Here is a 15990-nt window from a genome sequence, read left to right on the forward strand (position 1 = left end):
AGTTGAAGTCTTCAAGTCCGTCGGTCTTCAAGTTGAAGTCTTCAAATCCGTTGATCTTCAAGTCAAAATATATAGGCCCCCAAGTTGAAGTCTTCAAGTCTTTCAGTCTTCAAGTTTCAGTCTTCAAATTCGCCAATCTTAAAGTTGAATTGTCTAAGCCCTCCGAATCTTCGAGTTGAAGTTGGCAAAGTCCGCCAAATCTTCAAAGTTTTCCAAGTGTTCAAGTCGATGTCATCTTCGAGTTGAAGCTTTATAACTTTCCAATCTTAAGGTGGACATATAAGTCCCTTTGCACCTTAAGTTGGCCTCTTCGCGGGTTTGTCCTTAAAAGGAACTATAACTTTCCAATCTTAAGGTGTACATATGAGTCCCTTTGCACCTTAAGTTGGCCTCGCCGATAGTCGAGCCACATTGAGAGTAATCTCTCCAAGAATCGGGCCATTTTGAGAGTAATCTCTCCAAGAATTGGGCCCCGTTGAGAGTAATTTCTCCAAGAATCTGGCCATTTTAAGAGTAATCTCTCCAAGAATCGGGCCACATTGAGAGTAATCTCTCCAAGAATTGGGCCACATTGAGAGAAATCTCTCCAAGAATCGGGCCACATTGAGAGTAATCTCTCCAAGAATCGGGCCATTTTGAGAGTAATCTCTCCAAGAATTGGGCCACACTGAGAGTAATTTCTCCAAGAATCGGGCCATTTTGAGAGTCATCTCTCCAAGAATTGGTCCACATTGAGAGTAATCTCTCCAAGAATCTGGCCATTTTGAGAGTAATCTCTCCAAGAATCGGGCCACATTGAGAGTGATCTCTCCAAGAATTGGGTCACATTGAGAGTAATCTCTCCAAGAAACGGGCCATTTTGAGAGTAATCTCTCAAAAAATCGGGCCATTTTGAAAGTCATTTCTCCAAGAATTGGGCCACATTGAGAGTAATCTCTCTAAGAATCGGGCCATTTTGAGAGTAATCTCTCCAAGAATTGGGCCATATTGAGAGTAATCTCCCCAAGAATCGGGCCATTTTGAGAGTAATCTCTCCAAGAATTGGGCCACATTGAGAGTAATCTCTCCAAGAATCGGGTCATTTTGAGAGTAATCTCTCCGGTAGTCGGGCCATGAAAGTAATCCCTTCGATATTCGGGCAAGGATGAATACTCATCCCCTTACACCCCAAAATTATCTTCTTTATGCATGAATCATCTTATTGAAGAAAAACAAATCCTTCTCATTTGACCTACAAGAGAAAAAGAATAACAAAGAAAGAAAAGCACAAGAAAAAAAGAAGAAATTACCTTCAAGTGAATGCTTCTAAATCGTTAAAAGTAGATGCAATGAGGCTTTCACATACTGTCTATTAATATTGTGAAGTGGAGAATACGGTGCTATATATAGCCACGCATAGAAGCTGTCTACATGATTTTGTTCGATGTGGGATCGGTAGCTATCAATATTGAAGAAGAATTAGGTCTTCTACGCAATTGGGAAAGCTATTGGCGGTGGAAAGTTTCCCTAATACATTTGGAGTTGGACAAGCCATTATCCAATACTACCGTAGCTTTTAACTTCTAGTAGGATTTGGTAAAGAGTCCAAGTAAGATACAAAAGAATTTCCCTATGTGTATTATTAGGCTTATCTTTATCAATATTAAATAATTGATCAAAGAAAGCTAACACCAAGTTTATTAGTGAGACAGTCACGTGAAGTTATACAGAAGCCTACATCTTCTTAAATTCCATTCTTCTTTGGTTATAACTACACGTGAGAGATCAACTGAGCTTTTGTAAGAAATCAATCAAATGAAGTATATTGCTTTGTATATACTTCAATTCTTGTCTTCAAAGCTCGACAAGTCTACACATTGACAAGTCTTGAAGTAGGGGGCATTTGTAAGCATTAAAATTTTATCAAATTTAAATCGATAAAATAATATGGACTATATTTTAATATGCTAGTCCAAATAAATATTATTGGGCTAATGTAATTGAATTAGTTATATAAGTCCAATATATATAGATTAAATAAATAAGTCTTAATCCATTGGGCTAGCCCATTTAATTAGGCTAAAGTGATGAGCCCACTTCATTAAGCCCAAGATGTCATCTTCCTAGAGGCCCAGTTTGGTGCCACGTGTCAAATAACGTGGCGCGCCAAGTCAAGCGGAAGAGCCAATAGGACCATGTCACGTGTCAAAATGACAAGGCATGTCCAGTCACGCTAAAAGGCCAATGAAATCGCGCCACGTGTGCAAGTGACATGTTCTGGCCAATCAAATGCAGCCATGTCATACTTCAATTTGATTGGTCGGAAAGAGTTTGTTCTTATCACAACTCTTCCCTTCCACAACTATAAATAGGGGTCTTCATAACTCAGAAAAGGGACCAGAAGTTATAACAAGAAGCAAGAGAGAGCTCGTGGATCAAATGTCGCAAATTTCTCTACAAGTTTCAAGTTTCAAGCTTCAAGCAATCAAATTCAAGTTCAAGAACGAAGAACAAATCAAGTTCAAGCTCAAGAACGAAGAACGAATCAAAGTCAAGTTCAAGCAATCAAGCTAAAGCAGAAGAACAAGATCATCGTTCGTGGCAACAAACATAGATTCAAGATCAAGCTCAAAGGCCCTTGAATTTATTTGCTATTGAAAAGAAGAATCAGAGGATCCATGGAGATTGTAACACTCAAATATTCAAAATAACATACTACGATTGTTGCGATATTTTTCGGTCTTGATTTTATTTTCTCGACGCAAATTTATTGTCTACACCAGTGATATAATCATACTTGAAATATTTATGTTACTTAAATTATACCATCATTATACAGTTAAATATTCAAAATACATATGGCATACATTTAAATTCTTGAAATACATTGATAGGTTCATTTGGAAAAAATACTTGAAATAAAATAAACCATTGTTATACCTATCAGATTGATACTATATATTTTCTTAATCATATTTTATCTATCATAAAGTGGGCCCTAAATCTCTATCTTCCACTGCTTATAAATTAGTGACGTACTGGTGATATTATGATTACTACAATAAAAAGTAAAATATATAGTTTATAAAAGAAAATATATCAAACTAATAATAATCGAAATACATGCAATTAAGGACTGAAATAAGCATGAATCTCGGCGAAAAGAAGGTTCCGGTGTTGGAAGCTGCTACAACATATTAATATTTAATGGCCAGAAATGATAATCAATAAATTACTGCTATGGTTTTGTAATTTTTTCTTAAATATTGGCTAGTTATGTTTTTTTAAGCAATGTAAACAAGCTATGAAATATTTGAGGCGGAAACTGGGCCAAAGGCAGGCCCAGTATACTATTTAGCATTCCCTCCTCTTTTATGCAAGAGATTTTTACCTACCTATACCATATATAAAATCTTATTACCTTTAATGTTTAAGGTTTGTGTTTATTACATTTAAGCATACCAAATTACCATTTCTATACCATAATTCAAATTAGGGATATAATTAAGGGTTCATTTATATTAGGCATAATTATCGGACTGTATCTTCCCACTTTCTCTTTCCTTTCATCTCAATTGTTCACAACACACACACAACTCACGATGCTCCTATGCTTCCTCTCGTTGATCATCCCCAACTGCCCACCACCGTTGAAGAATATCATATTTTCAGATTCACAAGAAAATTTTAAATTCTTTGATCGAACCGCTTGAATTCCCACTGGAAATAATAATGGCAGAGAGTTTGAAATTCTTTGACCTCTTTTTTTTTGGGCAGTGGTTGAAGGTTACTGGTTAACACAGTCGATTGAAACTCGAAGAAGAAGAAGAAGACATATTTTCAGAATTTGTAGATATTTTGTAGTCAAATTGTAATCAAATTAGAAAAATTGTAGATAAATTGTAGACTGTTTTTTGCAGAAGATTTTGTAGAAGCTTTAGTCTTCCCAATCTACAATTCATCTACAATTTATCTACAATTTATCTACAATATATCTACAATTCTATAATTTAACTACAATTTATCTACAATTTCTGGAAATACGTCTTCTTCTTCTTCTTCTTCTTCTTCTTCTTCTTCTTCTTCTTCTTCTTCTTCTTCTTCTTCTTCTTCTTCTTCTTCGAGTTTCAATCTAAAATTCAGTCAAAACCAAGTCTAATCTTCACCAAAATCCCTCAAAATTGAGATATAAACTCCTAAACATATTCCGAATTATTTACAACAACACCCAATCCAAACAAATAATGATTTTTGAAAATCCAAATTTGAATTTAAAGCTTTCAAGCTTTTTAATGGCTATAAATGGTGGAAAATATATGAAAGAACATATTTTTTCAACTTTGAGTTGTTGAAACTCGAAAATTTGAATTGTTCGTTCTTTTTTTTCGAGAATTTGAATTGTAGTTCTAGAGAGAAATACGCAGATGAGAAATCTCTTTTCCCTTTTTAAAAATTGAATTTAATGTAGAATCAATTAACACCAAGATTCCCTCCTTAATTTTAGCCCGTTTTTTAGGGAATATTCTGCCCTTTTAATGCCTAATAGTCGAATGGTACAAAATTTGTAGGTAAAACGTGGACTGGACGAGTAATTAACAAACTATGCACATTTAGGGTAATAAGGTTTTATATATGGTATATGTAGGTAAAAATCCCTTTATGCAAAGGAAATGGGCTGTCGTTCATTGAGCTTAAAATTGAGCCCAAAAACAAACTAAATGATCGAATCCAGATATTGGCCCATTTAACTTAACAAGATTCTTTGGAGCCTTCATTTCCAACTTTTACAAATTAGACTAATGATAAAATAATTCAAACTTGTTATGATAAAAATGGTGGATGTCTACTCTTCCTCCATGATCTTTCTCTCAAATGGTTAATGACATATTCAATGACATATTGTCTATGTTCAATAACATATTCCATAACATATTTTCTTGACTTTTCATGCCTATATAAAGGCCTTGTAATAGATAGGAAAATACATACAGTTAAAGAAGAAAATCTCTTCTTTTCTCTTTATCTCTATTTCTTGTTCATGTTTTACTAAATTGTCTTTATTTCTTGTTCATGTTTTACTAAATTGCTTTTATTTCATAACACGTTATCAGCACAAGTCTCTAACCAATTGTGTATATATCTACAAAAAATTTCCTACATCCGGAAAGATTACAATTAGAAGCTATACATATCATCACATGGTTAAATGTAAAGAGAAACTACATATGGTAAGTAACGAAATGTAAGAAGGTATGATTATCTTATACTTGTCATTCCTTTAAAATCTCATATGCACACAACTTTCTACTACACCTGTATTGCATAAGCACATATTAATATTACATCTTTTATATCACATGAATAGAATAAAATTTTTGAAGTTCTATATGTGAAAATCATAGTAGCAGCTAATTGTTGATATGATGCATGTCGTGGTAACCAAGAATATTTTATATAAATTGTCTTATGCATATTTGTGTGTTAACTATCTTCAATCTGTCCTGCCGCTTTTAACATTTTCTTTTACTTGGATGAATATTTTTTTTCCTTTTGGATTTTTACACTTGCATATAGTACCAAAAAAGGAATAAAAAATAAAATAAAATTGGTCATACTGATTAAAAGCATAAATCATCTTGAAGAAATCAGAAATACTTCACATCTTTATCTAGGTTGATTAATTACTTCTTTGAAATTTGGAAAACAAACCAGCTATTGAGAAAGTATACTTCATAATTTATGGTCGTATCATTTGAAAGCAAACAATGATTAGTATGACTACTAGAAGAGGTATTTTTGAGTATCCATGACCTACTTGATGCTTGCTACTGACTTACCAGTTTTAAGTATTTTATATGAATGATGCACAAGCTACAACTGGTAAGTTGTTACCTATAATGTCACTTTTCAGGTAATATAAATGCTGAATTTATGTATTAGTACTATATATATGTTGTTACCTATATGGTGTACTTTTGATAAATTTATTCACTAATTGCTTGGTTGAATTGAGTGAAGGAAAGGCATGATGTTAAATCAAATCCAATAGGTAGGGTATACCCAGAAAACAATAATATTTTTGAGAGAGACTCAATAAATATTATGACAATGATTTTATGATCTTTTTAAACTCTAATAGAATTTAGAAGAAATATTCTGACTACAAACAATTGTATTTCATATAGATGCTATAAATAATTAATAAAGTTTTACGCTGATTTGAGATTTGTACACTTATTTAAGAAAGCAAATTAGATTTGCTAAGTTGCAAATTAGTTGTGTATAACTTTCTTGGCATGTGATTGAAATTAAGGCTTGAGAATGAATCTCAATATTGTTTACCTATTATGTCATTGATTGAGGGTAAGACATCGGTATCAAGTCATGATACTCCATAATGATAAGAGTTGGGTTTGAATCCCAATTTATTGTGGCCTAACATGCCTTTATATTGGTAAGACATGAGTTTGAGTCCCAATATACCATATTGATGATATAATGATGACTAAAGAAAAATAATATATTTTTTATGAAAAGGCATGAAAATTGTCCCACTTGATTTGCTCCATTCTTGAAGTGAATGTGATAGCAATGCATAATAAGTTTCAATGAAGACAAGTGGTTGAACAATGAACGTGGGCGTTCCAAATATCAAAATAATAATAATAATCATAGTGATGATTATAAAAGAAGAACAATAAGGGTTCTCAAAATAGTCCTTCAAAATGTGAGAGCAATGTTTACCATCAAATTGGTATGAAAATAATAAAGCATGTCGCTGCTTATGATCCATTCCTTGAAGAGAATGTGACTTGTGATAAGCATTGAGAATGCAAACCTAAAGTTGAATGTGGCAATATGTGATAAAAACAATGAATAAAGACATGCAATTCATGATTATATGAATACCACACAACTCACCTCTAAGGGAGGTTTGAGTGAAATAAAGAGAATAAATATTACTATATGGTTACATAAATATGTCATTGGTCGCGTACATGTGATACGCCAAAAATTATTTTGTCATGCCTTTTAAAAAGTTATTAAAGGCAAAATTAAAGCAAGAAATGATTTTGCTATGATAATTCTAACCATAACAATTTATTATGATATAAGTTTCTACGTGAATGAGACATTTACCATATGAATGGTATGATAAAAGATTTTGTAGTATAAAAGTTATTAATAGCTCCGGAAAAATTAATTTGTTACTACCCGGATGAATAAAATTATTCATGACATTGATATTGTAAAGTCTCAAAAGAAACTTTTTGAGTTTCAAATGTATAAGTCAAAGTGGTTGGCATATTGAGACTATAAATGAAAGAAAGATTGAATATCTTCATATTTCTATAATAATACCGGGTAAATATGAAAGGTTACCTGATCTTCTTTCTATTTGTACTACACAAATATAAGCATGATGATGGAATCATATGCCACAAGTAAACTAGAGGTTTACTAAAACAAATATTAATTGGCATGACCGGTTGACCATCTCGGTTCAATTATGATGTGAAAAATTAATTGAGAATTACATTGGCATATATTGAAGTAATAAAAGTTTCTTCAAAAATTCTTTTGCGCTGCTTATTCTTATGATATACCAGTTAAAGGTTGGGATTGAATCCCTTGATTTCTGGAAGGAATAAAAGGTGATATATATATGGGCACAGTCATCTGCCATGTGGACCGTTTACTATTATATGATTTTAATAGATGCATCTATTCTATGGTCACATGTGCATTTGTTATCAACTTGCAGTTTGGTTTTTGCAAGATTGCTTGCTCAAGTTATTAGAGCACAATTCCAGAATATAAATTATGATGATTTATCTTAATAATACTGGTTTAAATCCAAGTTGGTTTAGCAGAAATTGTATGCCTCCAATCATAGCTAAATCATTGGTTATGAGAACAAAACTCCCAAAACGAAATTTGGTATGAGATGTATTATTTAATATACAACAACACTTGTACGCATCTAGCCAAGTTATAAAAATTTCTCCCTATCACAATCAGTTCAGGGTCAGGAACCAAATAATTTCTATATAGAAATATGGATGTGCTATATGATTTAATTATGCCACCAAAATGCACAAAGATGAGTTCCCAAAGATGGTTGAGAAATGTGTTGGTGATCCCAATATTAGGGGGAGAAAATGGGCAGTTGAGAAAGTGATACGTGAAATGAATTATTATGAATACATACAGATCCTCGTACAAGAAAATATAAACTTAAAGTTCTAGTGATAATTCATTTACAAATTATTGCTAGACGCATTTGCTGACCCAAAGCTAAATGTCATATTTCAGCTGCTAATGCTCCAAATAGAATAAAGTCCATGAGGGACAGAGTCTATGGCACGCATGAAGTGTAACAGACCAATCGGTTCCAAAGATAAAACTCCTTGAAGAAGGAGAGGGGCAAATATTCAAAATGGTCATAATAAGGAGGCAAGTGCCCTAGAAGAGCACCACGACATAACACTTCATAAGACCTCATGGGAGAGGCTCAGGTACCTGAAAATAATGAAATAAAGAGATCTCAATAAGTTATGTCTTTATTGGGTAATAATGGAACCGACATAAAATGATTGTCGACGATATTGTTAATATAATGTAGCGCTCAATATGATTAATATTGACGAGGATCTTGAGATCAAATCTGTCATGAAATTTGGACGGATAAAAGATTGGCCAAATAAAAAATACGCAATGAAATTGACTTCACTTGAAAAATGTGAAGTTGGACGGATAGTCCAACACCTGAAAGTATAAAGTCAATTGAGGTATAAATGTGTTCTTGTGCGAAAGGTTCAATTCGATAGACATAAAGATGACTTGTGGCACAAGAAAATTAATAAATATCCTTACATTGATTATATAGAGACATGTGCTCTTATAGTGGATATAGTCACTTCAGGTTTTAATCTGGCAATATATGAAAAACTTGATATGCGTATAGTGGAAATCATTGAAAGATTTAAATTGTCTTGGACCATATTAAGGTTTCCAAATAATTTATTAAATAAAGCTTCAAAAATCCTTATACGGATTGAAACAATCAGGGAGCATGTGGTATAATCGCCCGAGAGAGTACTTGTTGAAATAGGGGTACAAGAATAATTCAATTTGTCCTTGTGTCCTTATAAAAGGATATGAATTTGAATTTGTTATAATCGCCATGTATGTTGATGATTCAAATATCATTAGAACTCCCGGAGAGCTTCCTAAAGCAGTAGACTGTTTAAAGAAAGAATTTGAAATGAAAGATTTTGGAAAGACAAAATTTTGTCTTGGTCTACAAATTGAATATATGAAAGATGGAATTTTTGTCCATCAATTAGCATACACTAAAAAGATTTTAAAGATCTTCTATGTGGATAAAGCACATCCATTAAGTACCCCGATGGTTGTGAGATTACTCGATATAAATAAAGATACACTCCGACCTCATGAAAATAATGAAGAGCTTCTTGGTCCTAAAGTACCATATCTTAATGCAATTGGTGCGCTAATATATCTTGCTAACACTACAAGGCATGACATAACATTTTCAGTTAATGTCTTAGCAAGATATAGCTCCGCTCAAGGAGAGATTGGAATGAAATCAAGCACATATTGCGTTATCTAAGGGGGAATACCGGTATGAGCTTATTTTATGGCAATGATTGCAATACTGATCTTGTTGGTTATGCCGATGTGGGGTATTTATCTGACACACACAAGACTTGATCTCAAACATGATGTGTGTTTACATGTGGTGGCACTGTCATATCTTGGCGATCGACTAAACAATTAATCTTGGCTACTTCTTCTAATCATGCTGAGATAATTGCTATTCATGAAGCAAGTCGAGAATGTGTATGGTTGAGGTCTACTATACATCTTATTCGAGACAAATGTGGTTTGAAGTGTGATAAACTACCCACAGTTTTGTATGAAGAAAATACAACATGCATAGCCCAATTAAAGGGAGGATTCATAAAGGAGTTAGGACAAAGCACATTTCACCTAAATTATTGTTCACACATGATCTTCAAAAGAATGGTGATATTAATGTGCAACGGATCCGTTCAAGTGATAATATGACAGATTTGTTCACCAAACATCTACCGACGTCAACCTTCAAGAAACTAGTGTACAATATTGGGATACGAAGGCTCAACGATGTGAACTGATGATCTCATCAGGGGGAGTTAATACGCGTTGTACTCTTTTTCTCTTACAAGGTTTTGTCCCATTAGGGTTTTCTTGCAAGGTTTTTAACGAGGCAACCAAAAGGCGTATTTCTAAATATGTGTACTCTTTTTCCTTCATTAGGATTTTTTTCCCATAGGATTTTTTCTTAATAAGGTTTTAACGGGGCACATTATTTATGGACATCCAAGGGGGAGTGTTATGATAAAAATCAAAATATGGTGGATGTCTACTCTTCCTCCATGATCTTTCTCTCAAATGGTTAATGACATATTCAATGACATATTTTCTATGTTCAATGACATATTCCATGACATATTTTCTTCACTTTTCATGTCTATATAAAGGCCTTGTAATAGATAGAAAAATACATACAATTGAAGAAGAAAATCTCTTCTTTTCTCTCTATCTCTATTTCTTGTTCATGTTTCACTAAATTGTCTTTATTTCTTGTTCATATTTTACTAAATTGCTTTTATTTCATAACAAAACTCAAATATACATGCTCAAAATAGAAACAAGAATTTTCAGCATCACTCAGTCGAGATAGGCAGCAAGAAAACGATAGAAAGGTCTGTTGCTTCAGTACAGTCACATAGGCATCTATAAGCTCTAAGAGTAATGAAATTAACTGGACAATTAATAGTACAGATACAACATACAGTTCAATTAGCTATGAAGATGAGACAAGATACTCTTGAAATTAGATGGGCTACACAGCAAATCAAATGACGTTACGACTGTCTCGCTACTGTTGTCATCACGTTAGGCATACTGATCACTTGGTCGTCATAGGAATTAACATCAGCAGTAAATAAACTTCATCAAAAGTAACTTGCTAGCATCAGAGATTAATTAGAGAGAGGAGACTCAGGCCAATTCGACAACTTTTCATAAATCATGATTGTGATAACCTTAAACTTCTTAAACCATATGCCTCAAGACTGTATGCACATCTGGGAATGAAACAAACAATGCCTGATCATAGATAATGAATGCACGACCAAAACATTTCAACATAGCACCATAGTTTTACTTCCAGCACTCGAAAAATCAGCCCATAAAAATCAAATTGAATTTACAATCTAACATAAAGTTTAGTTCCTCTTCAGCAAACACAACAAGATTTCACTGGAAATTTGGACACCTCAAGACAACTAGGCAAACATAAGAACTTCAGAAGAGTAAGGAGCCATCTACAGAAAGTCACAAATTCGGCTCACAAAAAAATCAATCTCAAGAAAGGAATAAAAAGACTTGCTCGTTTCGTCGAAGCACTAAATTCACATTTTCAGCACTTGAAATACACTATTCATAAGCTCAAAGAAAACAATCACTGCACAGAATCATTTAATAATAAAAAAAAATGAAGAATGAACCTGAAATTGTAGCTTTCAATTGACAAAACTTCAGTGATTACAACTTAAACCAAGTCGAACAACGCCGCAACTCAAAGCTTGAAACGAACAGCAAAAAAAATAGGAATCGACCACTTTGAACCAACTCGACACTGCAATTTCGAATCCCAAACTCAATCCCAACTTGAACCTTTAAATCAAATATCTTTGAGAACCAAAACTTAAGAAGAAGAACAAGTGCAAAAAAAAAATGTCTGCTCAGTGATTTTTCTTTTGATTTTTCTCTTGAAAAAGAATGAAGTAAAACTCGAATAAAAAATGAACTCAAACCATTGTGCTTTTGTATGTTTCTCTGAAGAGAAAAAGGAGCAGACTAAAAAGAAATGGCTTGAAGGAGAGTGACAATTCTTAGAACCCTAAAAATTTTCCTAGATTTTACCTCAGATTTTTCTTCTAACCTAGCACACAGACTTACCTTATATACATATAGCCTTCAAAAAATCTTCAAATTTCTGCCAAAATCCGAAAAATCTTCAGGTCTTTTTGAAAAATTTTGGGACAAATGAAGGGCGTGGATTGATTTACATCTATCCAGGACTCCCATTCATCCAGCAAATCATCCTTTTGTACCCAAAATTGTGCAATTTTGAGGGAATATTCGTACTCTTCTGACAAATCCGTTGGGAATGAAGGTGACGTGGAGGGGAGGGAACCATGTGAGCGAACTCGAAAATGAGTTATGGCGAGTTGAGGGCAAGCTCAGTGAAGGAGATGGTGAATAGTGAGGGTGCGCCGCTTCATCGGTTAGGTCTAGGGTTCATGAATTTGGGGAAAGTTTATAAGATGGTTTATATATTAGGGCAACGAGTAGGTCAAAAACAAACGGGTTTGGTCCGATTTCTTTTGGGCTGGGGGAAGTGTTTGGGTTGTGGGTTAATTGATTTTGAGGGGGCAATTGTGCAATATGGCCCAATTTTGACAATGACCAAATTTGGGGATAATTTGAGAGATTAAAAATGGATCCAATTAATACTCTTGTATTCATCTTCTTTTATTTTCAATTCCTATCTTTTCTTTCTCTTTTTTTTATTAGAAATTCTAATAATTAAAAATCCTAAATTATCTAAAAATGTGAAATTAAATTAATTAACTAATTATAAAATTGTAAACATCCCTTAAATCTAAATTAAAAGAGAAAAATTAATAAACTAAAATTAAAATATAAAAAATGTAAAAATGAGCTATTTTTGTGATTTTCAAATTTTTATAAAGCAAATAATTACTGATTAATTCTAAAAATATAAAAACAAATTCTAAATGCAATGCATGATATTTTGGTATTTTTTTATGATTTAAATAAAAATTAAACATGCACAGAAATGCAAACAATTAAAAAAAATCTTCAAAAATTCCTAAAAATGGCAAATGGTTAAGAAAAAAGCTATTTTCTTGGATTTTATAGGAGTATTTCATATAGCGCAAAAATCACATGCTCACACTAACTATCATTGCGTTGCCTCCCAACCAGCGCTTTAGCTAATGTCGTGGCACGACAGTTACAACAAATCAATGGGTTGCCTCCCATGCATCGCCTGATTTAACGTCGCAACACAACACAGATAAACGCATTTAAGGCTCGCTCGACCTCTGAGGTTCAGTTAGATGGATCTCTGACACTTCGTTTGGTTCATTCATGCCCAAATATAGTTTCAGTATCTGCCCATTGACTCTAAATGTATGAGAGTCTTTCTCCGAGACAATCTCTACGACACGTGAGGGGAATACGTCAACCACTCGAAATGGTCCAAACCATCGTGACTTGAATTTTCCCGGAAATAGCCTTAATCTTGAGTTATAAAGCAATACCATGTCTCCAGGATTGAAATTTCACTCAACAATGTTCTTGTTGTGCAGCCTCTTCATTCTCTCCTTATACAGCCTCGTGCTCTCGAAAGCAAGATATCAGAACTTGTCGAGCTCATGCAATTCTGTGATTCTAGTTGTGCCCGCAGCCTCAATGTCCAGATTCAGTTGTTTCATTGCCCACCAAGCTCTATGTTCTAGTTCCACTGGCAAGTGGCATGCCTTCCCGAACACCAACTTATATGGTGATATACCAATTGGTATTTTAAAAGCAGTTCTGTAGGCCCAGAGTGCATCATCTAGCTTTTTCGCCCAATTAGTTCTTGTGGCGTTCACAGTCTTGGTCAGTACACTCTTTATCTCTCTATTCGACACTTCAACCTGTCCACTGGTCTGAGGATGATACGGGGTTGCAACCTTGTGGCATACATCGTACTTTGCTAACAATTTCTCGAAGGCTCGATTACATAAGTGAGTGCCTCCGTCGCTGATAATAGCTCTCGGGGTCCCGAAACGGGTGAATATATTCTTCTTCAAAAACCCCACCACCACTCTTGCATCATTGGTGGGAAGTGTTGCAGCTTCCACCCATTTGGACACGTAATCTACAGCAACAAGTATGTACTTATTGCCAAAGGAGCTGACGAAGGGGCCTATGAAGTCTATCCCCCACACATCAAACACTTCAACCTCTTGAATTGGGTTCATGAGCATCTCATGGCGACGAAAAATGTTCCCGGTTTGCTGACATTCATTACAGCCCTTCACCCATTGATGTGCATCCTTAAACAATGTTGGCCAGTAGAACCCGGCTTCTAGCACTTTCGCTGCCGTCCTAACTCCTCCAAAATGCCCGCCATACGTCGATGTGTGACATGCTTGCAAAACAGAAGATTGTTCTATCTCGGGGACATACCTCCGGATCATATTGTCAACACATATTTGAAATAGATAAGGTTCATCCCAGTAGTACATGCGGCAGTCACGATAAAACTTTTTCTTTTGCACAGAGGAAAGGTCATAGGGAATTATACCGTTTGCCAGGTAATTTGCAAAGTCCGCATACCATGGCACTTCCTCAAGGCTTGTAGTGAGTAGCTTCTCGTCTGGAAAGGTTTCCAGAATGTCCTCTACCTCAACTGAGTTTTCAGCTCCTTCAAGTCTTGATAGATGATCATCGACTTGATTTTCTGTGCCCTTACGGTCACGAATCTCAAGGTCGAACTCTTGCAGTAACAATACCTAACAAACCAAGCGTGGTTTGGACTCCTTATTCTCAATCAAGTACCTGAGAGTTGCATGATCAGTATATACAATTACCTTAGATCCAATCAGGTATGATCTGAATTTGTCGAATGCAAAAACCACAGCCAGCATCTCCTTTTCAGTCACAATGTAGTTCAGCTGGGCTCAACTTAACGTTCTACTAGCATAGTAGATTGGGTGCATTAGCTTGTCTTTCTTCTATCCCAGTACTGCCCCCACTGCATAGTCACTGGCGTCACACATGAGTTCAAATGGTTGCTCCCAGTCGGGGGCTACAATGATGGGTGTTGTGACTAGCCTTTTTTTCAACTCCTCGAATGCTACCCGACAATCATCAAAAAACAAGAAAGGGAGATATTTTTCTAATAACTTACAGAGGAGGTTGACAATTTTTTAGAAGTCTTTTATGAATGTCCGGTAGAACCCGACATGCCCGAGGAAGCTCCTAATTGCCTTGAGTGAAGTGAGGGGTGGCAGCTTTGCTATCACATCAACTTTAGCACGATCCACCTCGATTCCCTTGCTTGATACTCGGTGTCCCAAGACTATGGCCTCTTGTACCATGAAATGGCACTTCTCCCAATTAAGTACCAGGTTAGTCTCAATACATCGTTTCAACAATCGGGTCAGATTTATAAGGTACTCGTCGAATGAGTTTCCCACCACTGAGAAATCATCAATGAACACCTCCATTATGTCTTCGACCATGTTAGTTAATATGGCCATCATGCACTTTTGAAAAGTGGCGAGTGCATTGCATAGGCCAAGGGCATGCTCCGAAAAGCATAAATGCCATATGGGCATGTGAAGGAGGTCTTCTCTCTGTCCTCTGGTGCAACGGAGATCTGATTGTACCCTGAGTACCCATCCAAAAAACAGAAGTGGGGCCTCCCTGCCAATCTCAAGCATCTGATCAATGAAGGGAAGTGGGAAGTGGTCTTTCGGGGTGGCCAAATTTAATTTCCTGTAGTCCATACAAATTCTCCAGCCTGTGATGGTTCTTGTCGAGATCAGCTCATTGTTATCATGTTTTACCACCGTCATACCACCCTTCTTAGGAATACATTGCACCGGGCTAACCTAGTTGCTGCCAGAGATGGGGAAAATGATTCCCGCATCCAACCATTTAATCACCTCTTTCTTTACCACTTCCTTCATGTTGGGGTTTAGCCTTCTTTGGTGCTCCCTGGAAGGTTTGTGCCCCTCTTCCAGCAGAACTTTGTGCATACAATATACCGAGCTGATCCCCTTAATGTTTTACATGGTCCACCCAATGGCAGTCTTGCACTCCTTGAGTACCTACACATCTAACAAACTAGAT

At 35.2% G+C, this 15990-nt stretch overlaps 1 protein-coding gene across 1 annotated transcript; it reads right to left on the reverse strand.

The window, feature by feature from the left end:
• Positions 1-13502: 13502 nt before the first annotated feature.
• On the reverse strand, positions 13503-15713 carry LOC138875556 (uncharacterized). Its single transcript, XM_070154393.1, has 4 exons — positions 15261-15713; positions 14724-14783; positions 14470-14645; positions 13503-14319 (listed from the first exon to the last, which is right to left on the reverse strand). Exons 1-4 carry the CDS (start codon positions 15711-15713, stop codon positions 13503-13505), a joined length of 1506 nt encoding a protein of 501 aa, XP_070010494.1.
• Between the last annotated feature and the right edge of the window lie 277 nt (positions 15714-15990).

Source organism: Nicotiana sylvestris, chromosome 8 (genome assembly GCF_000393655.2).
Source record: "Nicotiana sylvestris chromosome 8, ASM39365v2, whole genome shotgun sequence".
NCBI lineage: Eukaryota > Viridiplantae > Streptophyta > Magnoliopsida > Solanales > Solanaceae > Nicotiana > Nicotiana sylvestris.